At 51.9% G+C, this 23,405-nt stretch overlaps 1 protein-coding gene across 2 annotated transcripts in view; it reads right to left on the bottom strand.

The window, feature by feature from the left end:
* Arhgef10 (Rho guanine nucleotide exchange factor 10) overlaps window positions 1–22,510 on the bottom strand; it is a gene marked incomplete in the record, with an annotated part of 130,988 nt that extends 108,478 nt beyond the window's left edge. Inside the window, 3 exon segments of one of the 2 annotated variants that reach the window (XM_017797486.2) lie at window positions 976–1,113; window positions 5,975–6,144; window positions 22,250–22,510. In XM_017797486.2, coding sequence (XP_017652975.1) covers window positions 976–1,113; window positions 5,975–6,011 — 175 coding nt within the window. 2 annotated transcript variants of the gene reach the window in all.
* Between the last annotated feature and the right edge of the window lie 895 nt (window positions 22,511–23,405).

The raw sequence follows: 23,405 nt of genomic DNA, 5'->3' as shown, positions 1-23,405 counted from the left end.
GGACCCTCAGTGTTCCCAGATTACGACAGGTGGCTGTGAAGCCTGGGTTGACATGTATACTATGGAAGGGATGCCTGGAGTCACCTCTGAGCACAGGTGGGAGAGACCCTCCCTGGAGGTGCCAGACAGTTATTGAATGGAAGGAGCCAGAGAACCACACGGATATTTGGCTGGGGACAGAGAGAGTGAGGCTGGTCCTTGATCATGGCCCACAGTGGCCCACACCTGGGTCTAAGCAGTCTGCTTTGCTAGTGAGCGGAAAACATGCTCATACAGTTCAGTCACCCCAAGGGCATTCTGCTTTCATTTTATGCAGTGTGATGATGAATTGACAAGATATTTCCACTAGAAAACAGCAATACCTTTGTCTCCAAAATGTAAACAGAAGGTTGGGGCAGTACAAATGAAAACAGGGAAAATGATACAAGGAAACTCAGCCCAAACAGTGTGGCTGGCTCAGCTGCATCCCAAGAGCCTGAAGCCTCTGCCCTTGAAACTGTCCCTGTGACGCTCAAATGTGAAAGTTCCATGGACAAGTCTTGCGGGCTGAAGGCTTGGTCTCCAGCAGGTGGTGCGACAAGGCACTGACTGGATGTAGAGGAAGCTGACCTCAAGGATGGATTAATCATCACTGATGAGCTCATAGATGAATGGGCTACTCAGGGGTGTGGCCGGGCTGGAGGAAGAGATCTTGGGGTTTGTGTGGGTCTTTGAAGGGCTCCTCAGCCCTCCCCTCTCACTCTTGCTCTGCTTCCTGACTGCCATGAGGTGAGTAACTCAGACACTTGACTCTTCCTGGAGCAGGCCCTGAGCCTCTGAGAGGAGGAGCCTAACCTGTCCTCCTTACATTCTAGCTCAGATTCTGGTGCAGGGGCGAAAGCTGCCATGGTCCTGCAGGCAGGGAGAGATCAGGGAGCCTCCTGCAGGACACAGGGCAGCAGGAACACAGGGCGGCCTGGCCAGGGCACTCATCACCTGCTTCGGCTCCTCTTGTCATGTGGGGAGGCGGGGCTTGCCGATCTGCTTCTGGAACTTCATCTCCACTGTCAAAGTCAAATCTCTCTCCCTCCTCCTCCTCTTCATTGTTACTGGTGTCATATTTCACTTCATTTTCTGAAGTTTAAAATAACACAAATCACAAAGCTGACATTTGTTCCTGGTACAGCATTTGTACCTCCTGTGCAAGACAAACCTGGCAGAACCTGCCAGAGAGGTAGAGATCTGAGCCCAAGGGGAGCTAGTCTGGCAGGCAGCCCTCACTAGAAATCCAGTGGCAGAACTCAGAGGCAGAGCTCTGGTCTCCTTTGGCAGATCCTTCACTGTTCAGGTGGAAAAGAAATCAAAGAGGAAAAGGAGGAAAGTGGAGGCATCTTTCCCACCCTAAGCATGTGCCATGGGTTAGGGTCAATTAGGGACATAGTCGTGGTGCTGTGCTAAGACAGTGTGAGAAGAGGACAAAGCCTGAATTTACTAACAGGGCCTCCATCCATGTGACAACTCCATGGTCTTGCTGTTTACAGTGACATACCTACATCACCCTGTGGCAGAATGAACTGACCCCTGTAACAAGTACCACACAGTCAGAATTGGTGCGAACTGTTCTTTTGTGGGGAATGGAGTAAATACTGCTGAAATTAACACATTTTACATCACAACTGCATTTCTCAGGGTAGGGAGAAGTTTAGTGGTAGAGCATATGCCTAGCATGTATACCACCAGGTTCCATCCAACACCATCTTCCTCTATGTGGTACGGGATGACACACCCTCTTGATAAATGGCAGCTGCCACACATATGAGACCCACCCCCCTAAACAGCTAATGGACTGGAGAATATATCACAAGCACCCAAAACAATATTGTACAATGTATACAACAGGACTGTAAGAAGGCATTGTGTAACCCTTGCTCTGAGAACTGAGGCATGTGACAGACTGAGCTATCTGCCAGAACAAGTTTACCCTGTGTCCTAGTTTGTTTCTTTACTGCTGTGACAAAACACTCTGACCACTACCAACTTGAGGAGGAAAGGGTTTATTTAGCTTACATATCCCCGGGTCACAGTTCATCCACTAGCTCAAGGTAGGAACTCAGGGCAGGAACCTGGAGGCAGGAGCTGGAGCACAGGCCATGGAGGAATGCTGCTTACTGGTTTGCTCCCCTGCCCCGCCCCCGCTAGCCTGCTTTCTTATGCAAGACAGGTCCACCAGCTAAGGGGTGGCACCACCCACAGTGGGCTGGGCCCTCCTACATCACTCAACAAACAAGAAGGTGCCCCATGCACATGGCCACAGGCCAGTCCAATGAAGGAAATTCCCAAATTGAGGCTCCCTCAACCCAGGTGTGTCAAGTTGACACTAATGCTATCCAGCACACCCTGGTAAGGGAGGAATCAGACCAGGGAAAAGCTGTACGAATGCCATCTTCACATTAGCCTCTGGTTTGGCAGAAAAGCCAGGGAAAGGGAGGATGAGATGGAAAAGCTGGCTCTCACAGCTGGCAGGGTGGAGGGAGGGTCCACACTAGCTCCATGCTAACAAGCCCAAACACTTGGAGCCCATGGGGAGGAACCAGACAGAGAGGGGCAAGAGTGGGGCAGAAGTGCTGAAACACCCCTCAGATCTGACCTCCAACGCACTGGAAGGGAAAGATCTGTGGTGCCGGCAGGGAGATGGGCGGTAATGGTGACAGCGACAAACCACGACTGTCAGGTGACACTCAGCACCTGACTGCTTCAACTGGGAAGGACTTTCAAACAAGCAATCAAAGAGCGTCTCGCAGGACACTTGAGAGGCTGATTCAGCACGGACCTCAGGACTGCTTTGGGACGTCACCGGCTTTGCTGAGTCCCACAGAGGGATGTGATCCCTACAAGGCTGGGAGATGCTCTGGCAGAGGTGAGGGATCTGGACTGGCATGTAAATCTGGCTCATAAAGTGCTAAAGCGATCAAAAGAGAGGAGAACAAAGGCAAAGCAGACAAAGTAGCCTGTCCAGGTCCCTCAAAGGCAAATGTGGCAAAAATTCACAAGAGACACAAGTGTTATATAAAAAACAGTGCAGGTAAAGATTAGTTTGTTCAAGGGGTGGTTCCCTCCCCACCCTCCCAGTCTGTGAGGTATACATCTCTTCCCTATGAGGAAATATATGGGGTGGAGACTTCTCACCAGCCTGGGGTCCTTTCATCAGGCAGGTGTGACTGAAGAAAAGCCAGGCCCCTCAATGCTGGCCTGCAGCCTGTTAGAACCAGGGACCTGGTTCCAGCAGCAGGCACGGCTAGGCAAACAGTACAAGCTGGCCCAGCAGAGTTCCTCAGTGGTAGGGAGATGTGCAATGGACCCATAGCAGCAGCAGCACCCAAGATGCAGAGGCAGGACAGCTCATGGAAATAATAATGGCCTATGGAGGGTATACCTATACTGCTGTACCCAATATTGCTTTTTATACAAAGCTGATAAAGTGATGGGGTCATCTTATGCTGTACTAGATCTCACTAACGTCTTTTTTTTTTTTTTTTTGGTCTTTTTGAGACAGGGTCTCCCTGTAGCCCCAGCTGTCCTGGAAGTCACAGAGATCCACATGCCTCTGCCTCCCGAGTGCTGGGATTAAAGGCATGCACCACCACGCCCGGCTTACGTGTCTTTTTCAGTCTCCCCTTAGCTGTCCAAGATCATTCGGCATTTACTTGAAGCAGAGAGCAATGGACCTTCAGAGATTCTGCCCACCTTCTATATACAAGATTTCCAGGAATGCAGTGGTCTGCACAGAGCCTAAGTCTTTCTTGACAGCACTGCTGTGCAAGTGTCATTTCAGTGTGGGCCTGGCTGGCTGCTGGGGTATGGACAAGATTGGCAGAGGTGTCTGCAGAGATGTAGACAACACGATGGAAACCTGTCCACCCACATGGTACAGTCACAGGGAATACTTGCCAACTGCGGGTTTTACAACAGCACATAAAAACATACACTCAGCCATACAAGACCTATAATAAATTGGGGTGCTTGGTGTGAAGGTGGGTGGGATGTGAGGTTGAGCAACTCTGCCTCCTTTTCACACTCTAGGTCAGCAGTAAGGGAGCAGGCCTCATGAGCAGGAATTATAGCTAAAATGTCACTGAATCCCCCAAAGACAGCAAGCCATCATCCTGTTTTTAACTGCTGTATGTGCTAACTCTCTGGAAAGTCACCAAGCACTGTTAAACTTTTGAGCCAGGGCAGTGTCATTCCCCAGTCGGTCATGGTCGAAAGCCAGAGATGCCCTCTGCAGGTGCTGCATCCCACCAGGACAGGAGACACCGGCCTCTGCTGTCAAAGCCCCAGTACAGGCCCAGAGGACACTCCAGGTGAAATGCTGACAGGGACACTGGGATTTCCAGTTCCTTGTAGTCTAGACTTCTCATCATAAGAACCCCTTACTGAGCCTGGGTCAAGGAGGCCTGGGCTCCGGGGAGCGAGGGGGTTAGACTTATGCAAGAGGGCAAAACCCGTACCCAGGGCAGGAGGAAGCCAAGGCTCAGATGATGAGAGGAAGGGACAACAGCTCAAGTGAACCATGCTTGCGAGGACCAGGCATCAAGCTGCCCCTGGGCCTTCCAACCCTGCTTCTGGGGCCCTATGCAACCCATTGGCTGTACTCTGCTGTGCCCAGGTGTGAGTACAGGAGCCATCTCCAGTCGCAGGAGTTTGTCCATCAGGCTGGCCAGAGGTGGCCAGCATTTCAGGGAATTCAGACAGACCCACTGTCAGGCAGTTTGTGGAGACCAGATGCTGCCAATGCTGAGTGTTGCCAACATACGCCAGAGGCACAATCAATGGATGACACAGGGAAGAAGCATGTACCTGCCACCAGGTTGTAACAGGGCTTTGCTGTTTGTTCCTACAGCCTTCCTGTGGGAAGGCTTCCTGGGCCCTCTGTGGGTCGTTTTTTTTTTTTTTCCCTTTTTGGGGGGGGGGGGGGTGAGTGCCATGGCACGCTTACGGGGGTCAAAGAACAACTTGTGGGAGTTGGTTCTCTCCTTCTACTCTGTGGGTCCCAGGTATCAAACTCAGGTCATGGGGCTTGGCAGCAGGCACTTTTACTCACTGAGCCATCCTGCTGGCTGGGCCTGTCTTTTACTTTCCTGTTTCCCCAGCTTCTGTCCTCCCCTCAGCACTTCAAAGCACTGTCATTTCCCCCATGTTATATTTAGCCAATTTACCTAAGAATATGCATCACAACTGAAAAGCGCAGGCCACAAGGCCAGGGGCCAATCCCAAACCATGGCAGGAGAAAAACCCCAGGGGAGCCCTGACCCAGCTACCAAGCCACTGCAGGAGAAAAAGCACAATGAAACCCTGACCTAGCTCCTCAGTGCTCATTTTTCCAATTTATACATAAATTGATGATGTTCATGGAGGGACAGGGGCAGAACTTGATTTCCTAGCCTATGCTGCCCTGGGTCTAGAAACCCCCAGGAGGGGTTGTCCAGCCTGAGTCAGGCTTTGTTCTGGAGTCTTCCATCTACCCAACCTACACCATGGTCATTCACGGTGTTTCCAGGTCCCTGCTTTACTTTGCAAAACAGCTGTACTTGCAGTTGCCCCATTTGTGACCCCATGCATCTCTACCATGGGCCTGGAGTGCATATGCGGCACACAGCCAGGACCAGGAGGACCAGAGAGAGCCAAGGGTGTCAAGGGGTAAGCCCCTTCCAGCCCACACATGTGGCGTCCTGGACACACAGAGGAAATGGCCATCACTGTGTGGCTGAGCTGCTCGCAGCGTTACTGCCCACCCCACCCTTCAGATCCTTGCTTCTTCACCTCCTTCTTCACCAGCAAGATAGGAGCCAGTGTCCCTGACACAGCTTTTCTGGCAGTGGCCCAACTGGTGAGGTGTGAATTAGATGCTAAATGGCCACTGCCTTAGCTCGAGCCCTCAGTCAGAATCCTGCAGACAACAGGATCCAGGGACACCTGTGAACAGGCAGAGCCCTACCTGTAGGTACAGGAAGCCAAGCCTCCCGCTGGTCCATGCTCAGCCTTGCCCCTTCTTTCCACACTTGGCCAGCATCAGGGGACAGGAGTCCCTGCAGGTAGAAACACGGTCATCCAGCTGGCGGGTGACACCTTTCCAGGAGACACCAGTCAGGCCTTCCTACAGACAACCTGCAACAAGCAAAGAGGTCAAGTCACTCCCAGCTGTAATAAAGAACCCAGCACCTATTAGTTGCAAGTACTTGCAAATCTCCCTTGAAGGGACAATCAGGAGCAGAACAAACAAAGGGTTCTCAGTGCACTGGGTTTCACCTTGAATCACTGCCAGGAGTTTATTTTTGGACCTGGAGGCCCTAGCTCTCTGAACCCAACAGCACAGCAGGTCTCCACTAGATTGCACACCATGTTCCAAGGGGGAGAAGCCAACACAGAAACCAGTTTGCTTCCTCTTCCTTCAGTTAAAACTTTACAGCATTCACTGAAGTCCCCCGTCCCCAAGAAGGCTGTACCTACAATGAACATTGTACAAATTGGATTGATTGATCAGAATTTCAATCAGATGGTGGTGAGTCAATGCCACAGGTCCAGAGCCCAATTATCTTGGGCTGTCTTACCCCTCACCCGCGCAAATAACCATTGCCCACTTTCGTATAAACTTAACACCCTTGTGACTATTAGGTAAATCCTCTTGGAATGAGGAATAGACCTCTAGCTTCCACAAAACCAAAGGCTGAGAATGAGGCTGACAATGTCAGATAATGGGGCTGGAGAGATGGTTCTGCAGGTAGGAGCAAAGAACCCAGGTTTGATTCCCAGCACCCACATGGCACTTAACACCATTCTTTAATCCAGTTCCAGGGAATCCAATGCTATCTTCTGGCCTCTGCAGGCACCAGACACATACATACATGCAGGCAAAACACTCACACACACACACACACACACACACACACACACACACACACAAAAAAAAATCTTAAAGGGTTGGAGAGCTGGCTCAGCTGTTAAGAACACTTGCTGTTCTTCCAGAGGACCAGGGTTTGAGTCCCAGCAGCTAACAACTGTCTTTAACTCCAGTTTCAGGGGATCTGACGGCCTATTCTAGCCTCTGAAAGCTTTGTACAACATGGGTATACTTATATACACACAGGCAATACACTCATACACATAAATTAAAACAATATATATTTTTAATCTTTAAAAAAAGAATGTCAGATAATACCTAAGACCTATAGCAGAGGGTTCCACACTTTACTGTAAAAGACTTACCTGATATACCCATTAATGTTTTTTAAAATGCCTTAACTTCTCATTTCTTTTTTCTGTTATTTTAAAAAAACTTCATAAAACTTCTATCACATTGAGGCATAAATCTGTGTTCCTGAGCCATGTCACTCATATTTGGCTTCAGAATAAACTCTCTCTTCTCTTCTTTGAGGTGATAGCCAGGTGTTTTGTGCTGACAACAGTTTCGCATAAAATTTGTTTCACATTAGGAACAACACTGGCAACTTTTTAGCTCCATTTGAGTCAGCAGGGTCCAACTCCACTGGTCTGGCTTTCTGTTCTGTTTTCCTTTTGCAAGCTTTATTCTCTACATGTATCAGAAAAACCAAGTTTGAGAATCACTATCTCATGAGAGTAGTTCCTAGCTCCCAAGGAGGCCATTCGGGTTACAGACTTTTGTCTGACCCATGCTAGACCCACCCAACACCAACCCTGGATCCTGCCTGGAACCACCCGACACCAGCCTTGAATCCTGCCTGGGACTGCCTGACACTAGTCCTGGATCCTGCCAGGACCACCCAACACTTACTCTAGATCGGCCTGGGACCACCCAAGACCAGTCCTGGACCCTGCCCAGAACCACCCAACATCAGCCCAGGATCCTGCCTAGGACCAGCCCTGGATTCTACCAGAACAGTGAGAGAAAACACAAATTGCTCTGGAACTTTTCCAGTTGCTTCTGTTCCGGTGTCAGGGGCATGTAGACAAGCCCCCTGAGTGGCACCCCCAACTCCCCCCTGACCAGCTCTTCATGCACTTGCTGCCCAATGACAATAAGAGGACAGGAAAAGCTTTGAACATCACAACACACCTAAGATGCCAACACAGCCCAGTGAATTCTTTCACCCCAATTAACAGGCCTGATGCTTGCTTTGACTCTTTCAGGAAACAAACAATGTTTTCATTAAAACTATCTGGCTGCATGTGCAGAGCCCGCATCTGTTGGTATGTGGAGTCACTGGATGCCAGCCTCCTGTGCAGCCTCTGATTTCAGCCTCTAGTGCTGCCCCCATGTAACCCTTGGCCACGTGGCTGCAACTAACCCTCATGGGCACGAGAGGTTACTCAGATGCCCACCCTCAGCAGCTAGGCCTCCCCAGTGGGTACCTGTGGTCCCAGCTCCAGGGCTCATGCCATTTCTCACCATACAGCTCTCCTGTGCTGGCTCTCTGCCATGAATGTGGTGGCCTACAGGCAGTGTTGGCTGTCTTACCCATTAATAACATCCTGTATCATGGCTCTAAAGCACAGGTCCTATTGTTATTTCATATGAAGAATATAGCGTGAGGACTTGCAAGATCCACCCAGGGCTATGATGAAGGCAAGTGTTTGGAGTGGAGCCCAAAAGCCCAGAGCCCTGGGTGGAGTCTGTGCTCTCTGCCTGCCAACAAGACCCAGGCAAGTACTGAGAACTTTGTGCAGCAGCTGCCTGCCTGGAACCCATGGAAGGTGACAGTATCTGTCTCAGGGGGGCTGTGGTGAAATCTCTCATGCAGGCAACAGGAACAGAGTGAGGCACCTTGGCAGTGCACACACATGCCAGGGAACTGCTGCCCTGCTAGGCAGAATCGGTCAGTTCCTGTGCTGCTCTACACCCCCGACCTGCTATTGATAGACACTCAAAGGTATCAACAGAAGGATCACCGGAATTTATCCTAAGGGTGGAAAATTGTGGTTTCCAGACTCCAGTGGTTCCTATAGTGACTAATGCAGATTAGAAGGAATCCTCAGAGAAGTTGCAGACCCTCCAACAGTCAGATTTGGTGGGAAGCCAGGATGACAGAACCAGGAAGGGCTATTTCAGGTTCAGTCATCGGCTGAAAGTACACTTGTGCTGCAGAACCCCACAGGGCCTAAGGCAGGACATGGTGGATCTGCACGTGGTATGCACACACACAGAGCACACCAGAGGACATGACCATGAGCTCACTTGGGGTTCGGGGTGGGGTGCTGTCCACTTCCACGCTGTCTTCCAAAGAGGAACACACAGCTGCTGGGGTGAACACTGCCCAGCCTCCCAGAGCTCAGGTGACCTCATGTTTGGCTGTGGCCCTAGATCCGGGGCAGCTCTAGGTGACTGAGGACTCAAGTAGCTGAGGACTCGGCTGGTCTCAAGAAAGGAAAGAGCACAGACTAGCTTTGGGGATTCTGACATAGACTGAGTCCTGTGTCAGGCCTTCCGAGGGCTCCATGTCCTCGGGGAACAGATACGGACATCGGTAAATACCCTTGAATTCTGTAGTCCAGAAAGAGGAGGTCTCTGGCCTACTCAAATAGCACTACCACCTGCCCACTGGCCTAGGGCTTTACATGAGCCCACTGTAAACCACACAATCCAGAAGACAAACTCTCACTATTTCTTAGGAACCAGGGTTGAGGCCCAGGAAGTGTCCCTAGGCTCACAGTTCCCCAGCTGGTGACTGCAGGCCTGGTGTCTCTAATCAATGCCCCACCCACTAGAGAGCAGCAGGCCCTAGATAAAGCACTCAGTTAGGCTCCTTCCAAAGTAGCTATCCCTGGAAAACAGCACTCCCCAGCAGGACACTATCTAGGGGCCAGTATACAATGTGTGCTTTTGCTTCTGGGCTCCTCTGAGGCCACAAACTATTATTTTGTAATCCATACTACAAGCACACAGCCTCCAGCCTCTCTCCCCCACCGCTGAGGTGCTAAGGGACAAGGTCAGGGACATTCCTGCAGCAGCAGAGCCTTTGGTCAGCGCTAGCACATCCTATCGCCCTCAGCTCTATACATACCCTTTCCTGCTTTTCTGTGCCAGCTTCTGGTAGGCTACCTGGCACGCCCCTCCTTGACCCAACTGGGCTCTGTAGACAGACTCTTGCATGAGGAGTGTGGGGCAGCAACCTTCCCCACCACTACAGGGCAGGGCCTGAGTCCAGGTTCGGAATCTGCTGCCGCCCTGACGAACGGCATGAGGTCATCCCTGCCTGGGCTGTGGGCTCTGTCCACTGCTGCTATCATCCCCCAATTTCAGCATTTTAATGAAAGATCTCATTGTGCATCTGGGATTGTGGTTTGGAACAAAACAGGGCACGTTCAGCTATGGAAGCCCAGAGACAATGCTGCTCTCTAAGCCTGCTGCAGATGTGTGCGTACTGCTTCTCCCACACTGCCCACTGGGCACTACATCTTCCTAACAACCACAGCAGTTACTTTCTATGGAAATACACCCAAACATCCCCACAGGGACAGCTCTGGCATCTCTCAACATGCGTCTGAATCTGTGAGGCTCAGAGCAGAGGAGCAGGAAAGCAGGACTCCAATGGGTGACAGGTCACCTTTGGGAAAACAGAGCATTCTGCTGAGGCCTGCTAAAGTCCTTCATGCTGAGAAGCATGAACAAGAGGCTGGAGCTTCAGACGCAGAGCCCATCTATCTAGATTCTTCCCTAGCCATCACCTACCACTGGACGAGGCTCTGGCCTCCGTGGCCTCCGTGTCCCTTGCTGTCACTGAGATGATGAAAATCATAATGCCTGCCATGGGCTGGGCAACGTGGCTCTCGGGAACCTCTGGGCTTGGCTGGCAGGAAGGCCCAGGGGAACAGGTGCCCTGCACAGCTCGATGTTTGCTTGGCTGATTCTGTATTCAGCACAGAGGCCTCTGCTGTGTGAGCCTCTTGGTGTTTCCTGATTTGCGTCCCTCTAGCCCCAAACCCTGCAGAAATGAGGCAGCCAGGCTGTACCACAGAACCAGCCACTGTCAGGGACATTTCAGTCCCCACCAGAGTCAAGTCTAAGATGGTCAGTGCCAGCATTCCTTGGCAAAGGGCCTGGTTCCGACTGGCAGTAAGGACCCACCAGGGGCTCTTGGCTGTTTCACTCCAGACCTGAGGATAAGACAGCCTAGAGTGGAGGCCTAGAGCTAGGCAGGAGACAGAGCCAGGAAGGGTCTGAGAGTGGACTGCCTCTGGAATTCCCAGCTAAGGGGCCAGGCTGTGACAGTACTTGGGGATCTCATACCCACAAGGCTCACAACATGCCTGGAGGGGAACAGGACATAAAATACATGGGACACACTCTTCTGCAGACAGTTCACACAGAGACATGATGCTATGGAGAATACACAGGCAGAACACCTTCTCGGTGACCCCAGGGAGTCCAGACTCCTAATCTGGACTTGACCATGCCACAAGGCATAGCATGGCTGTCTACAGAACACTTAGAATGTTACAGTGGCTGGTGGTACACCTGAAGTGGAACTGGACTATCACTGTTCATATTTGATGGCCACCCTCATGGGACCCCCCCCCCAAAGGAAAAGCCTGCAGCTACAGTGCTATTAACAGTCAGTCCCCAGCGCTCTGCCAGCTCACATGCCAGCCAGCTGTGGGCTGAATCAGACCACCTGCAGCTGCTCAGATGGGCAGAAGGGGCATCAACACTGCCCGTTCGCCCGCTGGCACCACCCACTCATCTGACCAGAACTGCTCCTGTTGCCTGACTGCACAACCACGTGCAGTCCCTCACGATCCTTTCCAGAACTTTCTTGCCCTGAAAACTGTGCAGTCAGGTATGCTGTCACTGCATCAGCCTCTCCTTTCTCTCCCCACACTTCTCTGCTCCCAGCCCAGGGATGGTGGCTGTGCATTCTCAAGGAGAGCTCACCTGGGCTTGCTGACATGAAGTAAGCCCTAAAGAACAAGGCCTGATTCACGGGCCGAGGGAACAAAACCCTGGACCAGTTCCAGGCGAAGCAGAGCCACGAGGCAGGAAAGGTCGAGACTGTGGGTGAAGCTGAGGGTGGCTCTGGCCAGCACGAGCTGGGATGGGGCTAGAGGACCACAGCTGCTGGGGACTGGTCTGTTGTAAGCTTGAGGAAAAAGCCTCAGCCCACAGAGGAAAGCCACTGACCAAACCCACCAGGAAGTCTCCCCAGCCAGCCCTGGTCTTGGCTGCTGCAGCCTATGCAGAGGGCCCAAGCTACCTGGGGCCTCTGCATTCACTGTGCTCCCAGGATTCCCTGGCCCAGCTCCCAGCAATGGCCCATGTCACTCACCTGTGCGTGCCCTTCAAACTCTAAACAAAATCAGGCCCAGAGATGAAACCCATTACAGCCACCTGCCTGTTCCCTGCTGCCCCCACAAGAACCCACATCCATGAGGACAGAGAACAACAAGAAGCAGCCATCTCCTCAGTGTCCCCTCCCCACGAGCAGGTGCACTCCAGGCAGTAGGCACTCACCCACAGCCCAATGCTCCCCAAAACGCTGCAGGTTGCACAGGCAGGCTTAAGGGAGCCAACAGGAAGAAGCCTTGGCTAATGCCCCAGCCACTATCTGCATGCCCAGAGGTGGCTGACACATGGAACAGAAGCCCAGAAACGCACAGGACCTGCCAGCTTTCCGCAATCCCAGAGTGGAGGAGGAGGGAGAGGCCAGTCAGCTGCAGGCACAGCACAGCCCCAAGCAATGCATGTTTTGTACACAAGCCCCGTAAGTCCCCAATAGAGGGGGTCTGGGGGCCCAGGAACCCAAATTGTGGCCACAGTTTACATAGTCCAAGAATGTCTCAAAGACTCACATCACCCAGGCAAAACCAAAATTTCAACCTGTTATTAAAATGTCTGTGCAGTTCTAACTTTATTTTGACTTCCCAATATCATTGCAAACATTCTTCAGTAGACAGGATATTATATTTATAAAACAGAGCAGAAAGTCTCTTGCAGAGGGACTAGTCCCAAGCCTTGCCTTTGACTAACTGAACAGACAGTTTGTGTCCACGCAGGCTACTGTGGGACGGCCTCTATAGCTAAGCCCTTCTCCGATACATTCCTGGGGAGTCCTTAGAGCAATAGTCCTTGCTCGTCCTTCCCCTGTCGGCCCAGCGCAAGAAGGTACAGAAACAAGTTCATGATTTGACCAGAGAACAAGCCAGGATTCAAAGCAAAGCATTTCTAAGGTGCAGAGAAAAGGACAGTGAGAGGAGCAGGAACAGGGAAATCAGCTCACCCAGTTACTACTGACCTAGGCATGCCCTATGATCTCATACATGAAGTTCCTCAAACTTCTGAAAATCATGGACAGATAATACATTAAGGGTCAAGAATTTAAGTGATGGGGAAATCCCTGGGACTGTGGTCTGTTCCAGCTCTCACGTGGGGGAGCTTGCATGGAAGCGGGGGTGTCACAGTTGTCAAGTACTTGGAGACCTCACATCTGGCTACAGGAGATGGTCGAGGCATGCAGGGCCCAACTAAGAGTCCCTCCAAAGGAAGGAGAGACAGCAGAGATAAGGTGGCAGAGCTGCCCAAGCTGGGGAGCCAAGACAGCTTCCTGCCTTCTGTAGGAAGGACACCCTAGGCTGGGGAAGGTTGGAGAGCATGCAGGAGGGTGGCTGCTGGGATTCAGGAGTGTGAAGCCTGGTGTCCCTGTTTAGGGCACCAACAGGCCTTTTAGAACAAAGATCCATGTATGGTGTAGGAGTAGAGCCCACATGGGGTCCAGAAGGAGGCCAGGGACATCGGCATCCCCAGGAGGGCTCTGTGGCTGACGACAGAACAGATAAACCAGCAGGTGGCACACACTGGGGCTGAGGCTGAGCTGCAAGCCCTGGGCTGGGCTTCCTGAGGCCATGGGTGATCCTCAGTGTGGCCCTGCAGTGGTATCCACCCCATCTCATCTGCAGACTCACAGAGTTGTGTGCAGCCCTGGCAATGCTATCTCCAGGCGGCCACCATCAGCAGTTAGGGGAACCCCCCACGTATGGATTATGACCACTCCATTTCTGCCCCACCCCTCCACCTTAACTGTGAAGAAAGCTCCACATCACACAGGCTTGTGGTAAGACACCCATCTGCGGCCCCTGGGGTGTGTGTCCCCTCTATAACACTCTTGCGGGGTTTGTGCCAACACCCACGAGCAGGTGTCGCTGCACAAGGGGCTCGGGACAACATTCCTCTCCTTCTGCCCATGTGAAGGAACAACGTAAAGAGGGCTGCCAGAGGAGGTGCCACTAGCCCACACTTGAGTGCTGAGCACACCACCAGACCCTCTCCACTCTCCTTTCTCCCCAGACCAGCTGCTGACATGCACTGTCTCTACAGCCCATCAGCAACCAGCTGTCAGAGGCTGACTCTACTTATCAACAGGCTCTGTGTGTCCCCTTCCTTCCCACTCTTCTCTGGAAACTCTGCCCACCACATTCACTGCAGTCCTCCTTCCATCCTCCTACAGCCTAGAGAGACTCCACCAGCCCGCAGCTTCAATGCTACCTGTGGGCCCACAATCACCCGGTACTAAGCTCCTGAAGGCAGCTACCTGCTCTGCACCCTAGGGAGGCCTCCAACAGACAATGCAGGTCTAAGGCTAGGCAGCTGGTCTGGCTTCCTCCTTCCTCTGGTTTATAACACAACAAACAAAGCAAACACTAGGGGTTATCTGTGATTCTTCCCTTCCTCTAGGGTCCAGGACCAAATCCATCAGCAAAGCTGGTAGGCTTGACTTACCATTTCCCCAAGACTGGCTGACTGTGCTGGTTGGTTTTTGTTAACTTGACAGACACTAGAGACATGTGGGTGGAGGGACCCTCAACTGAGGCATTTCCTCAATCAGACTAGCCTATAAGCACATCTGTGGGGCATTTTCTTGATTGATGAATGATGTGGGGAGGGCCCAGTCCACTACTGGCCCTGCCACCCCTGGGCAGGTGGTCCTGGGCTGTATAAGAAAGCAGCTGAGCACAGGCCAGGATGCAAGCTAATAAGCAGCACCCTTCCTGGTCTCTGCTTCAGCTCCTACCTTGGGTTCCACCCAGCTTGAGTTCCTACCCTGACTTCCCTCAATGACTGACTGTCACTGGAAGTGTAAGATACAATAACTCTTTCCTTCCCAAGTTGCGTTTTGGTCAGTGTTTTATCACAGCAACCAAAAGCTAACTAGAACACTGACCATGGTTGCCTCCCTGGCCAGCACCATCCCCACTTGCCCAAAGCAACTGTAACCTCCCAGAGTGGGTCTTCCTGCCTCTACCTTTACCTCCACAAGGTCAGCACTGTCCTGTGAAAGCACAGACAGACCTGTTCAATGCCCAGCCTGCCTCTCAGTCACTTCAACCCTCCTCAACTGGTGCTCTGTCATAGGATCCTGTCACTCCCTCTCTCTTCAGGGCTCTGTCACTCTGACCCTCTGTGGGGCTCTATCACTGACTCTCCACAGGTGTCACACTGACTGTCCAGGCTCTGCACCACACTGGCTGTGGTGGTTTGAATGAGAATATCCTCCATAGGCTCCAAGTATTTGAATACTGCCCCAGCTGGTGGTGCTGTCTGTGCAGGGGAGGCCTTGCTGGAGGCGGGTTGTCCCTGGAGGCAGATTTCCAGTTTTTCTCCTTTTTGCTCTCTATGCCTGGCTGAAGGTGTGAGAGTGCTCGGTTTTCTGCTCCAGGAGACTCTTATCCCTCTGGAACCATAAGCCAAATAAACTCTGTAAGTTGCCTTGGTCATGGTGTTTTATCACAAAATAGCAAATTGAACGAATATACCAGCCTTCTAGGGCTCTGTCTCTGACATTACACACACTGTCTCCTATCTCACTGCGGCCTGGTTGGCAGGGACTCCAGGCAGCCACCCCTCACTGAACTTGACGGTGACTTTCTGGGGCGCCTTGGCCAACCTGGCAGATGCCTTTTCAGGCCCTCTTCTCCCACCCTTCAGCAACTTACCCAGTTCTAGTCTCTTCTTTACAATGCAAGCGCCTTCCCAGGCCACTGTCTTGCCCAGTTGCTACATCTTTTTCTAGCATTTACCATCAAAGCCCCCCATCAATTCTATCATTATTTTTAAACAAAAGGATGCCAGTTCCCAGGAATAACGGCCTTGGCCCATGTTATTTCCACCTCAACTTGGGTCCTACTAGGACTTGGTACCCCTCTCCCAACCAATCACTGAGTGATACCAGAGTCCTGTCACTGCGAGTCATGTGATCACAGAAACACCTCCCCTCACTTATAAAGCAGTCATTCCTTCTTATGAGAGGTTATTACAAATACATCTGAGAATAAAACAGTAAATCTGCTTCAATTTTGGAGAAACTGAGGCCTCACATGCACAAAGCAATACTCATAGGCCTTTCCACCATCCATGGAGTCAGGGTACAAGAGGGCAGGTGTATCAGGAAAAGGTACCCATCAAGGACAACCCCCCTAGACACCCATGAAGATCTGCAAAATATACTTGGTATGAAACTGGAAATCTTCCGAGGTGACAGGTATGTGCAGGCAACTTCCTTCCCTTCCCTTTAAAGGTTACCAAGTGTCCCGCTATCTGTGGACCTTATGTCTAGACACATGGAGGGGGAAGCAGCTCTCCACAGTGACAGCTGCGTGCCAACTCCAGCCCTCCCACCTCCAGAGAATCACTGTGGAGACCGCACATCCTGGAAAACATAAATCTCTCCTCGCCACAACCACCTATGATTAGCTTCCTAACTGCTTTCGTTGCCTGGCAAAATGCTGCACGTGTCATTCCTTCCTACTAAATCATCCAAAGTTGTACATGTCTAGACACCGTTCTAGGAGCAGAGGGCCTGCCTCATACAGGCCGTCACCCCAGGCTCTGCTGCATTCTTCCACTTCAGACCCTGGGTTCTGGAACAAGTGCTGAACTGCAACCCCCCTGCCATTTTCAGAACCAAGTTCGAGAGTTCAGGCTTTTAAGAGTGGCCAGCTCTGCACAGCACAGGATGGTGGCTTCAGAGATGGACTCTCCCACAATGCTCCGTAGAAGTGACTAGGCTGAATCTGGAGCCCACAGAAGTATCTCCCACCAGCAAAGCCCCTCAGATGAAGCTGGGGGTGGCTCAACAAGGTCAGAGCTGCCACTCGGCTCCCTGGGCTGCTTCTACTCACTTGCTGAGTCAAGTGCTTGAGAGTGGACCATGAATCAATGTTCTTATCACTTCTGCACCAAAAGGGCTGGCCAGGCCCACACAGAGAGAATGCCTCAGCAGGGCCTCAGCAACAGCCTGCCTGTGTGACCCCACTGACCCAGTCAGGCTCAGGGTTCTCACAAACCCTGGCCTTAGGAGACGAGTTGTTCAGCTTTGGAATCCCCTGCCTGGAGCTGCACTGGCCCCCAGCATCCCAATCAGGACCACTGAGCAAATGCCAACATTTTCAGGCCTTGTTAGAGCCACTAGAGTAACTTGAGGCCTGGCCTATTGGGAGAGCACCGCCCCAAACACACACACAATGCTGACATCTGAACATTCATCCTCTCCAAAGACTGTGACTTCCAGTCTGAGCTTTGAACTGCTCAGGTGAGCACCAAAGACCACATCAGCACCTCTAATGCACTTTTAATTCACTTTTCTTACATTCTTTAAAGAAAATCAGAAACCAAACTGAAATCATAACTCCATTTTCCTTGAAAGAAAAAAGTAAACCAAGAAAAACATAAGTGGTCGCAGCACATTTTATCAAAATATAATCCGTCAGCTGGGGATGCCGCTCAGTGGCAGAGCACCTGGTTGGCTGGGACAAGTCCTGGGTTTGAGCCTCAGCACTGCAAACATGATTATATACATTTGTCTCCTTGGCCTGTCCCGTATCAGCCTTTTTATTTTTTGTTTGTTTCAGACAGGGTCTCACACTATAGCCCAGGCTGGCCTCAAACTTGAGGCAATCCTCCAGCCTCAGCCTCATGAATGCTAGGATAACAGGTATGAGCCACCACACCTGATTTCATATATAGTCTTAATTACCCACACCAATAAGACACAACACAAACTAGACCTTTCTCTTCAGTGCTCCATCTCAAAGCAAATGGGAGCTGCGGATCAGTGGGTTCAATCCCCAGCAGTCCAAACTGGGGGGGTGGGGGGGGTGGGAGGAAACTTGATCACTCCAGCCAGGCACAGAGAGAAAATAGAACTTCATTCCTGTGGCCCGCACTGTGGCCCGAGTTGAGACCTGGTTCTCTACAGCTAGGAGTGGACACTTACAGGGCCTCACTACTGTCTCCACAGCCCCAGCCCACATGTGACTGCCCATCCTCAGGACTGAAGCCTTGCACAGGCCAAGCAGCACCTCATCTCTCTACGGGGCACTGACCCAGCCAGGTCATGTCCATGGGGCAGACACACACTCTACCCACACTTGCCCATGCCGCCCCACAGGGGCCACTGCTGTCACAGCCTTTTGTTGGGTTTGAGACAAATCTGTATGTAGTTCAGGTTAGCCCCAAACTTGCCATTCTCCTGCCTCAGCCTCCCCAGTGCTGGGATTACAGGTGTGTATAACCACACCTGGCTTTGATCACAGCTTTTGGTGACATATTTTATAGCCTGAATAATTTCCCATATCAGAAGGTGAATTTTTAAAATATTTTACTTTCTTCCATTGTTTAATAAAAACATAACTACCCACAGACATCACTTTCTACAACCAGGTAAACATTAACGACACAAAAGCAAGAATCAGCAAATGAAAAAAATGACTAAGAAAATGACTGCTTTATTTCATACTCAAGATCTGAAAACTCACATACAGAAAGAAGCAAAAGTCAGCATCTAGGCCAGGCGACTGTGGAACGCTAAGTCAGTGGGGTGGGGCAGGAGACTCTGAGGAGGGTGTACGCAGGGTGGGGGCTGATGGTAAGCCCTTCCCTGGGTACACTGTGTCCCTGCATATCCCCAGAGGCTAGAGCCCAGAGTCCAGACCCCATCCACAGGTCAGGCCCTTCAAGCCCTCACCTTGCAGCCCACCCACAGATGTACACAGGCCCTCTAAGGGGTCATTTCAGACCCTGCCAAGCTGTCCTAGAACTCCCATCCCAATGCACTGTCTCAAAATCATATCTCCAGAGGGTGTAGCTCCTAAGAGTTGTAATTCTACCCCAACAATAATTAACAGTACCTTTGCCTTTGTCTAACTCAGCCCTGCTTACCTCTCTACCCAGGCAGACTGTACTTAGGAATGCACATTAACTTGCTCTGAGTCTCTAGACAGAACCTTCCATTGCATGCTTACTATTATGAGTTGTGCAATTAAGAATGATGTACCATACAACAGAGGTTTCTTTTGATTGTGAAAATGGTTTTTGCTATTATTTACAGATGACGACAGCCCCAGTTTTAAGTGTAGAGCACTTACAGGTGTAGAAGCATTTCATACATGTTGCCTCCCAGCAGCTTCACATGTGAACAGTCCTGAACCTGGAGTGGACAGCTCAGAGCTAGTACACACTCCACCAGACGACCCAAGGGCTCAGACACATAGCCAGCCCTTCCCACCCAGAGCATCTCCGTCTGGAACCACCAGAGTTTGTAACCTCACCACAAAGAACCACAACAAAACACCAAAAGATACCTTTGGCAAATTTAGAAGAATCAACTTTAAAAGACAAAGAGGGCTGGGAATGTAGCTCAGTGGTAGAGCATGCCTGTAAGTGTGAGGCCACGGTTCTAACCCCAGTACCTCAAAAGCAGCTATTTTAGATAACGGACTTTCACCTCACCACTGTCTAAAACTCCTTCTACAGTATCTGGTCTGTAATAAATGATGAGCTTTACCTTATACAATGACTATTCCTGCTCACAAGTCACAAACTTTGGTCTGACAGTGACTTCCCATAATGTAACTTAGATGTTGGTCACTGAGGACAATGAAATGACTGACAGCTGTTAGGGCCAGAGTGGTGGCACATTTTTTAAAATACTAAGTGTAAATCCCAATAACCTTTTCTAATAAAAATTATTTTTGTTGCCAGGCATGGTGGAGGCAGAAAGAGATCTCTGTGAGATCAAGGCCAGCCTGGTCTACATATGAAGTTCCAGGCCAGCTGAGGCTACAGGGAGACCCTGTCTCAAAAACTCCAAAAAAAGATTTTTGTTAAACCAGATGTTCAAGATACCAGAGCCTCCTGCATTCTAGGCAAGTGTTCTACCTCTGAGGCACACCCCAGCATTGTATATCTGTTTGGTTATATTCCCAAGGTCTCACCATGTAGCCCAGGCTGGCCTCAAACTCAAGATCCACCTAACCCAGGCTCTGAGGCGCCAAGGTAGATTTTTAACAGGCTGGGGATGTAGCTCAGCAATACATTTGCCTAGCATGTGCAAGGTGCTCAGTAGTAGAGCTCATGCTTAGCATACAGAAGGCCCTAGCACTGCCAAAACAACAACAAAAGATCCACCAACCTGTGAAAATGTGGTCCCTTGCCAGGCGTGGTGGCATACACCTTTAATCTCAGCACTCAGGAGGCAGACGCAGGTGGATCTCTGGGAGTTCAAGGCCAGCCTGGTCTACACAGTAAGTTTCGGGACAGCTGGAGCTACAGGGAGACATGTCTCAAAAAGACCAAAAAAAGAAAAAAGAAAGAAAGAAAGAAAAAAAAAATGTGGTGTTCTGTGATTTTCTCCTTTCAGGGAAACTAGGGAACTCTTGCCCAGAATCTAAACCCAGCTACACAGCTACTGTGCAGCCCCATCAAAGAAGGAAAAGCCTGCTGTCATTTGAGTTAATGATCTCTACCTCCAGCAAAAACTGGTAACTGAGATGCACACTGCATCAGACTGCAACAAGAATGTCTATTGCCCTCTGGGAACCTGACAGCCTATTAAATGCCCAAACATTGACTTAAGACTTCTGCATTCAAAACTAAGGGTCCCACAGAGTGGCCAGGGGCCAGGGGGAGTAAGCAGGCCACCTGTTGACCTACTGCCGATCCGATCCAGATCTGCCTCGATTCTTGAGCAACGGTGGGCTGCGGCAAACAGCAGTTGCCTTAACCCAAAAGCCGACATTACCGTCCTAAATATCCCCATGCAAACACCCCAATCTGTCTTTCCTAATGCAACTTTGGTTGCCCCTCGGGTTCACCCCAAGCCTCCAGGTCTGGAGCTGAAGATGCCTGCTGCATACGACCTGGAGCCTCATCCTCTGGAGAGTGAGACACTGGAGATGCAGGGGGATGCGACACCCACTGAGGTTGGGGGGCTGCTCACCACCCTATGTCTATGGATACCCACGAAAACGGGGGGGCGGGGGCTGCTCACTGTCCTGCGTCTAGAGACACCTACCAAAACTAGGGGTTGCTCGCTACCCCACCTGTACCTGGGGACACCTCGATGGTAAGGGACAACTCCTCTGTGCCTAGGGGTCACCTGCTGATTTAGGGGCGCTATTTGCTGCCCTGTGTCCAGGGACGCCCGCTGAAGTCAAGGGGCTGCTAGCCGCTGGGCCTAGACAAGGGAACACCGGCCGAATGCGGAGGCAGCTGCAGTTGGGCGCTCCCTGCAGTCCCGGGCCAGGGGCAGCCGCCAAACTTGGGGGGGGGGGCGCTGTTCGCTGCGGTCCGTGCCGCTCCGCCCGCAGGTCCCACAGACCAGGGAAGGACGCAGCCGTGTCGGAGAGCTGGGCAGCCCTGCCAGCAGCCGGGGGCCCGGGGCGCGGCGCTCACTCACCGAGGGGCCGGGAGCGATCCTCCGTCCACGTCCGCCGGCCGTCCCGCGCCCCCCGCCGCCCCCCGCGGGAGATGCCCGCCCCGCCCACCCGCCCGCGGAGGCCCCGCCCCCTCGCCGGGATTGGCCGGTCTGGGCCGGGCCTGCCGTCCACTGGTCGACACTTCTGCCAGTCACCCGGCCGCGCCCCGCCCTCACGCCCGCGCATTCCTGCGAGGCCACGTGGCCGCCGCCCTCTCCCGGCTCCCCGCCCAGCGCTCCCGGAGGCTGCGCGCGTGGGAGGGGTGCTGCGGGCAGGCGCCGGGGTGGGGAAGGGGCGCGGGGAGGACAGCAGCTGGGCCGCAGGGCCGCGTCCCCCTTCGGACGCCTGGACGTGGACGGTGTCTGGACCGGAGCGCTGCCCCGCCCGAGCATCCGCCCTCGCTTTGCCCTTCACGCCCGGATCTAGGTTCCCGTGGGCAGGGGGCGCGGGGAGCACCCTCCCCCACCGTGACCGCAGCATCCGACCCCTAGCCGGGCCCCGGTGGGCACCGGGCTCCAGGAGGACCACCCCTCCGACCGTGAGCACCCACCCTCACTGCTCAGTCCTCCCCTCCCTGGCGGTCTCGGCTCCTCGGCGTCAGCTGCCCCTGGGCGGACCAAGTGGAGGCGCTGGACACGCAGACCGTGACCTCACTGCTGCCGGCAGTTTCGCAGCTTGCCTATCGCCAGGAAGCGCTTGTTTTCCGGACCTGAGTTCCAGACTTGCACAGCTCCCTAGAGCAGGAAGCGATTCCGGAGAGCGCCTAGCCTCTGCCCCTCGCTAGTCCTGGAAGGGTGGCGCTGTGGGGGCGCGGGAGCACCACAGCAAGGGCCCTGCAGGTGTGAGAAGGTCTGCAGACGTCTGCACAGAAAGCTCTGGGATAATCTGGAAGGGCCCTGGGGCCACTGGAATTTCCCAGAGGGAACCTTTGTTTTGTAACCGTAAAGGGAAGCAAATTATTAAACTACTACTAAGGAAAGAAACCGACCATCAAAGAATGTGATCTGGTACCTGGTAATATTTAGCAAACATGTGTCCCAAGCTAGACTTGTACACGTCCCACCAACACGGTTCATAGAAGCAAAGTCAGTTCGGAAGGGCCAGACCTCCTAGAGACTCTAATCCCACTCAATTATAGAATAAACTCAGAGTTATTTACTGTGCTAAATGCCACAACATTAAGTGCCCTTAAAGCTGATGTGCTCTGTGCTAAGTTACTTCTCTGAAAACTTTGTAAATCAAACAGAGACTACTGTGACTGGGTAAGTTACTGAGCTAGGTAAGGTGGAATTTCATAGATGTTTGTTAGCACTTGCTAAAGTTATAGGAACGGACTGAATTATTTCCAAATGCTTTCTCTCACCTAGGATGGTGAAGACACCACAGCATGAACCAATCAGAAAAGATACTTCCTGGGCTGGAGAGATGACTCAGCAGTTAAGAGCACAGACTGCTTTTTGTAGAGGACCCAGGTTCAGATCCTAGCACCGACATGGCAGCTAATAACCATCCTAACTCCAGTTCTAGGGGATCTGATGCCCTCGAGGGCATTGTATGACACGGGTGCTCTTACATACATATGGGCAATACATCCATACTTTAAAATTTTTTTTTAATTTATATTTTTATTTTATGTGTATGAATATATCGCCTGCTTTGCTCCCCACACAAGAAGATCTGGTGATGTTTTCTGACCCAAGTGTTTT

This window comes from Nannospalax galili, unplaced genomic scaffold (genome assembly GCF_000622305.1).
Source record: "Nannospalax galili isolate Female #2095 unplaced genomic scaffold, S.galili_v1.0 scaffold134, whole genome shotgun sequence".
NCBI classification, from domain to species: domain Eukaryota; kingdom Metazoa; phylum Chordata; class Mammalia; order Rodentia; family Spalacidae; genus Nannospalax; species Nannospalax galili.
This window is presented reverse-complemented; position numbering and strand designations above follow the sequence as displayed.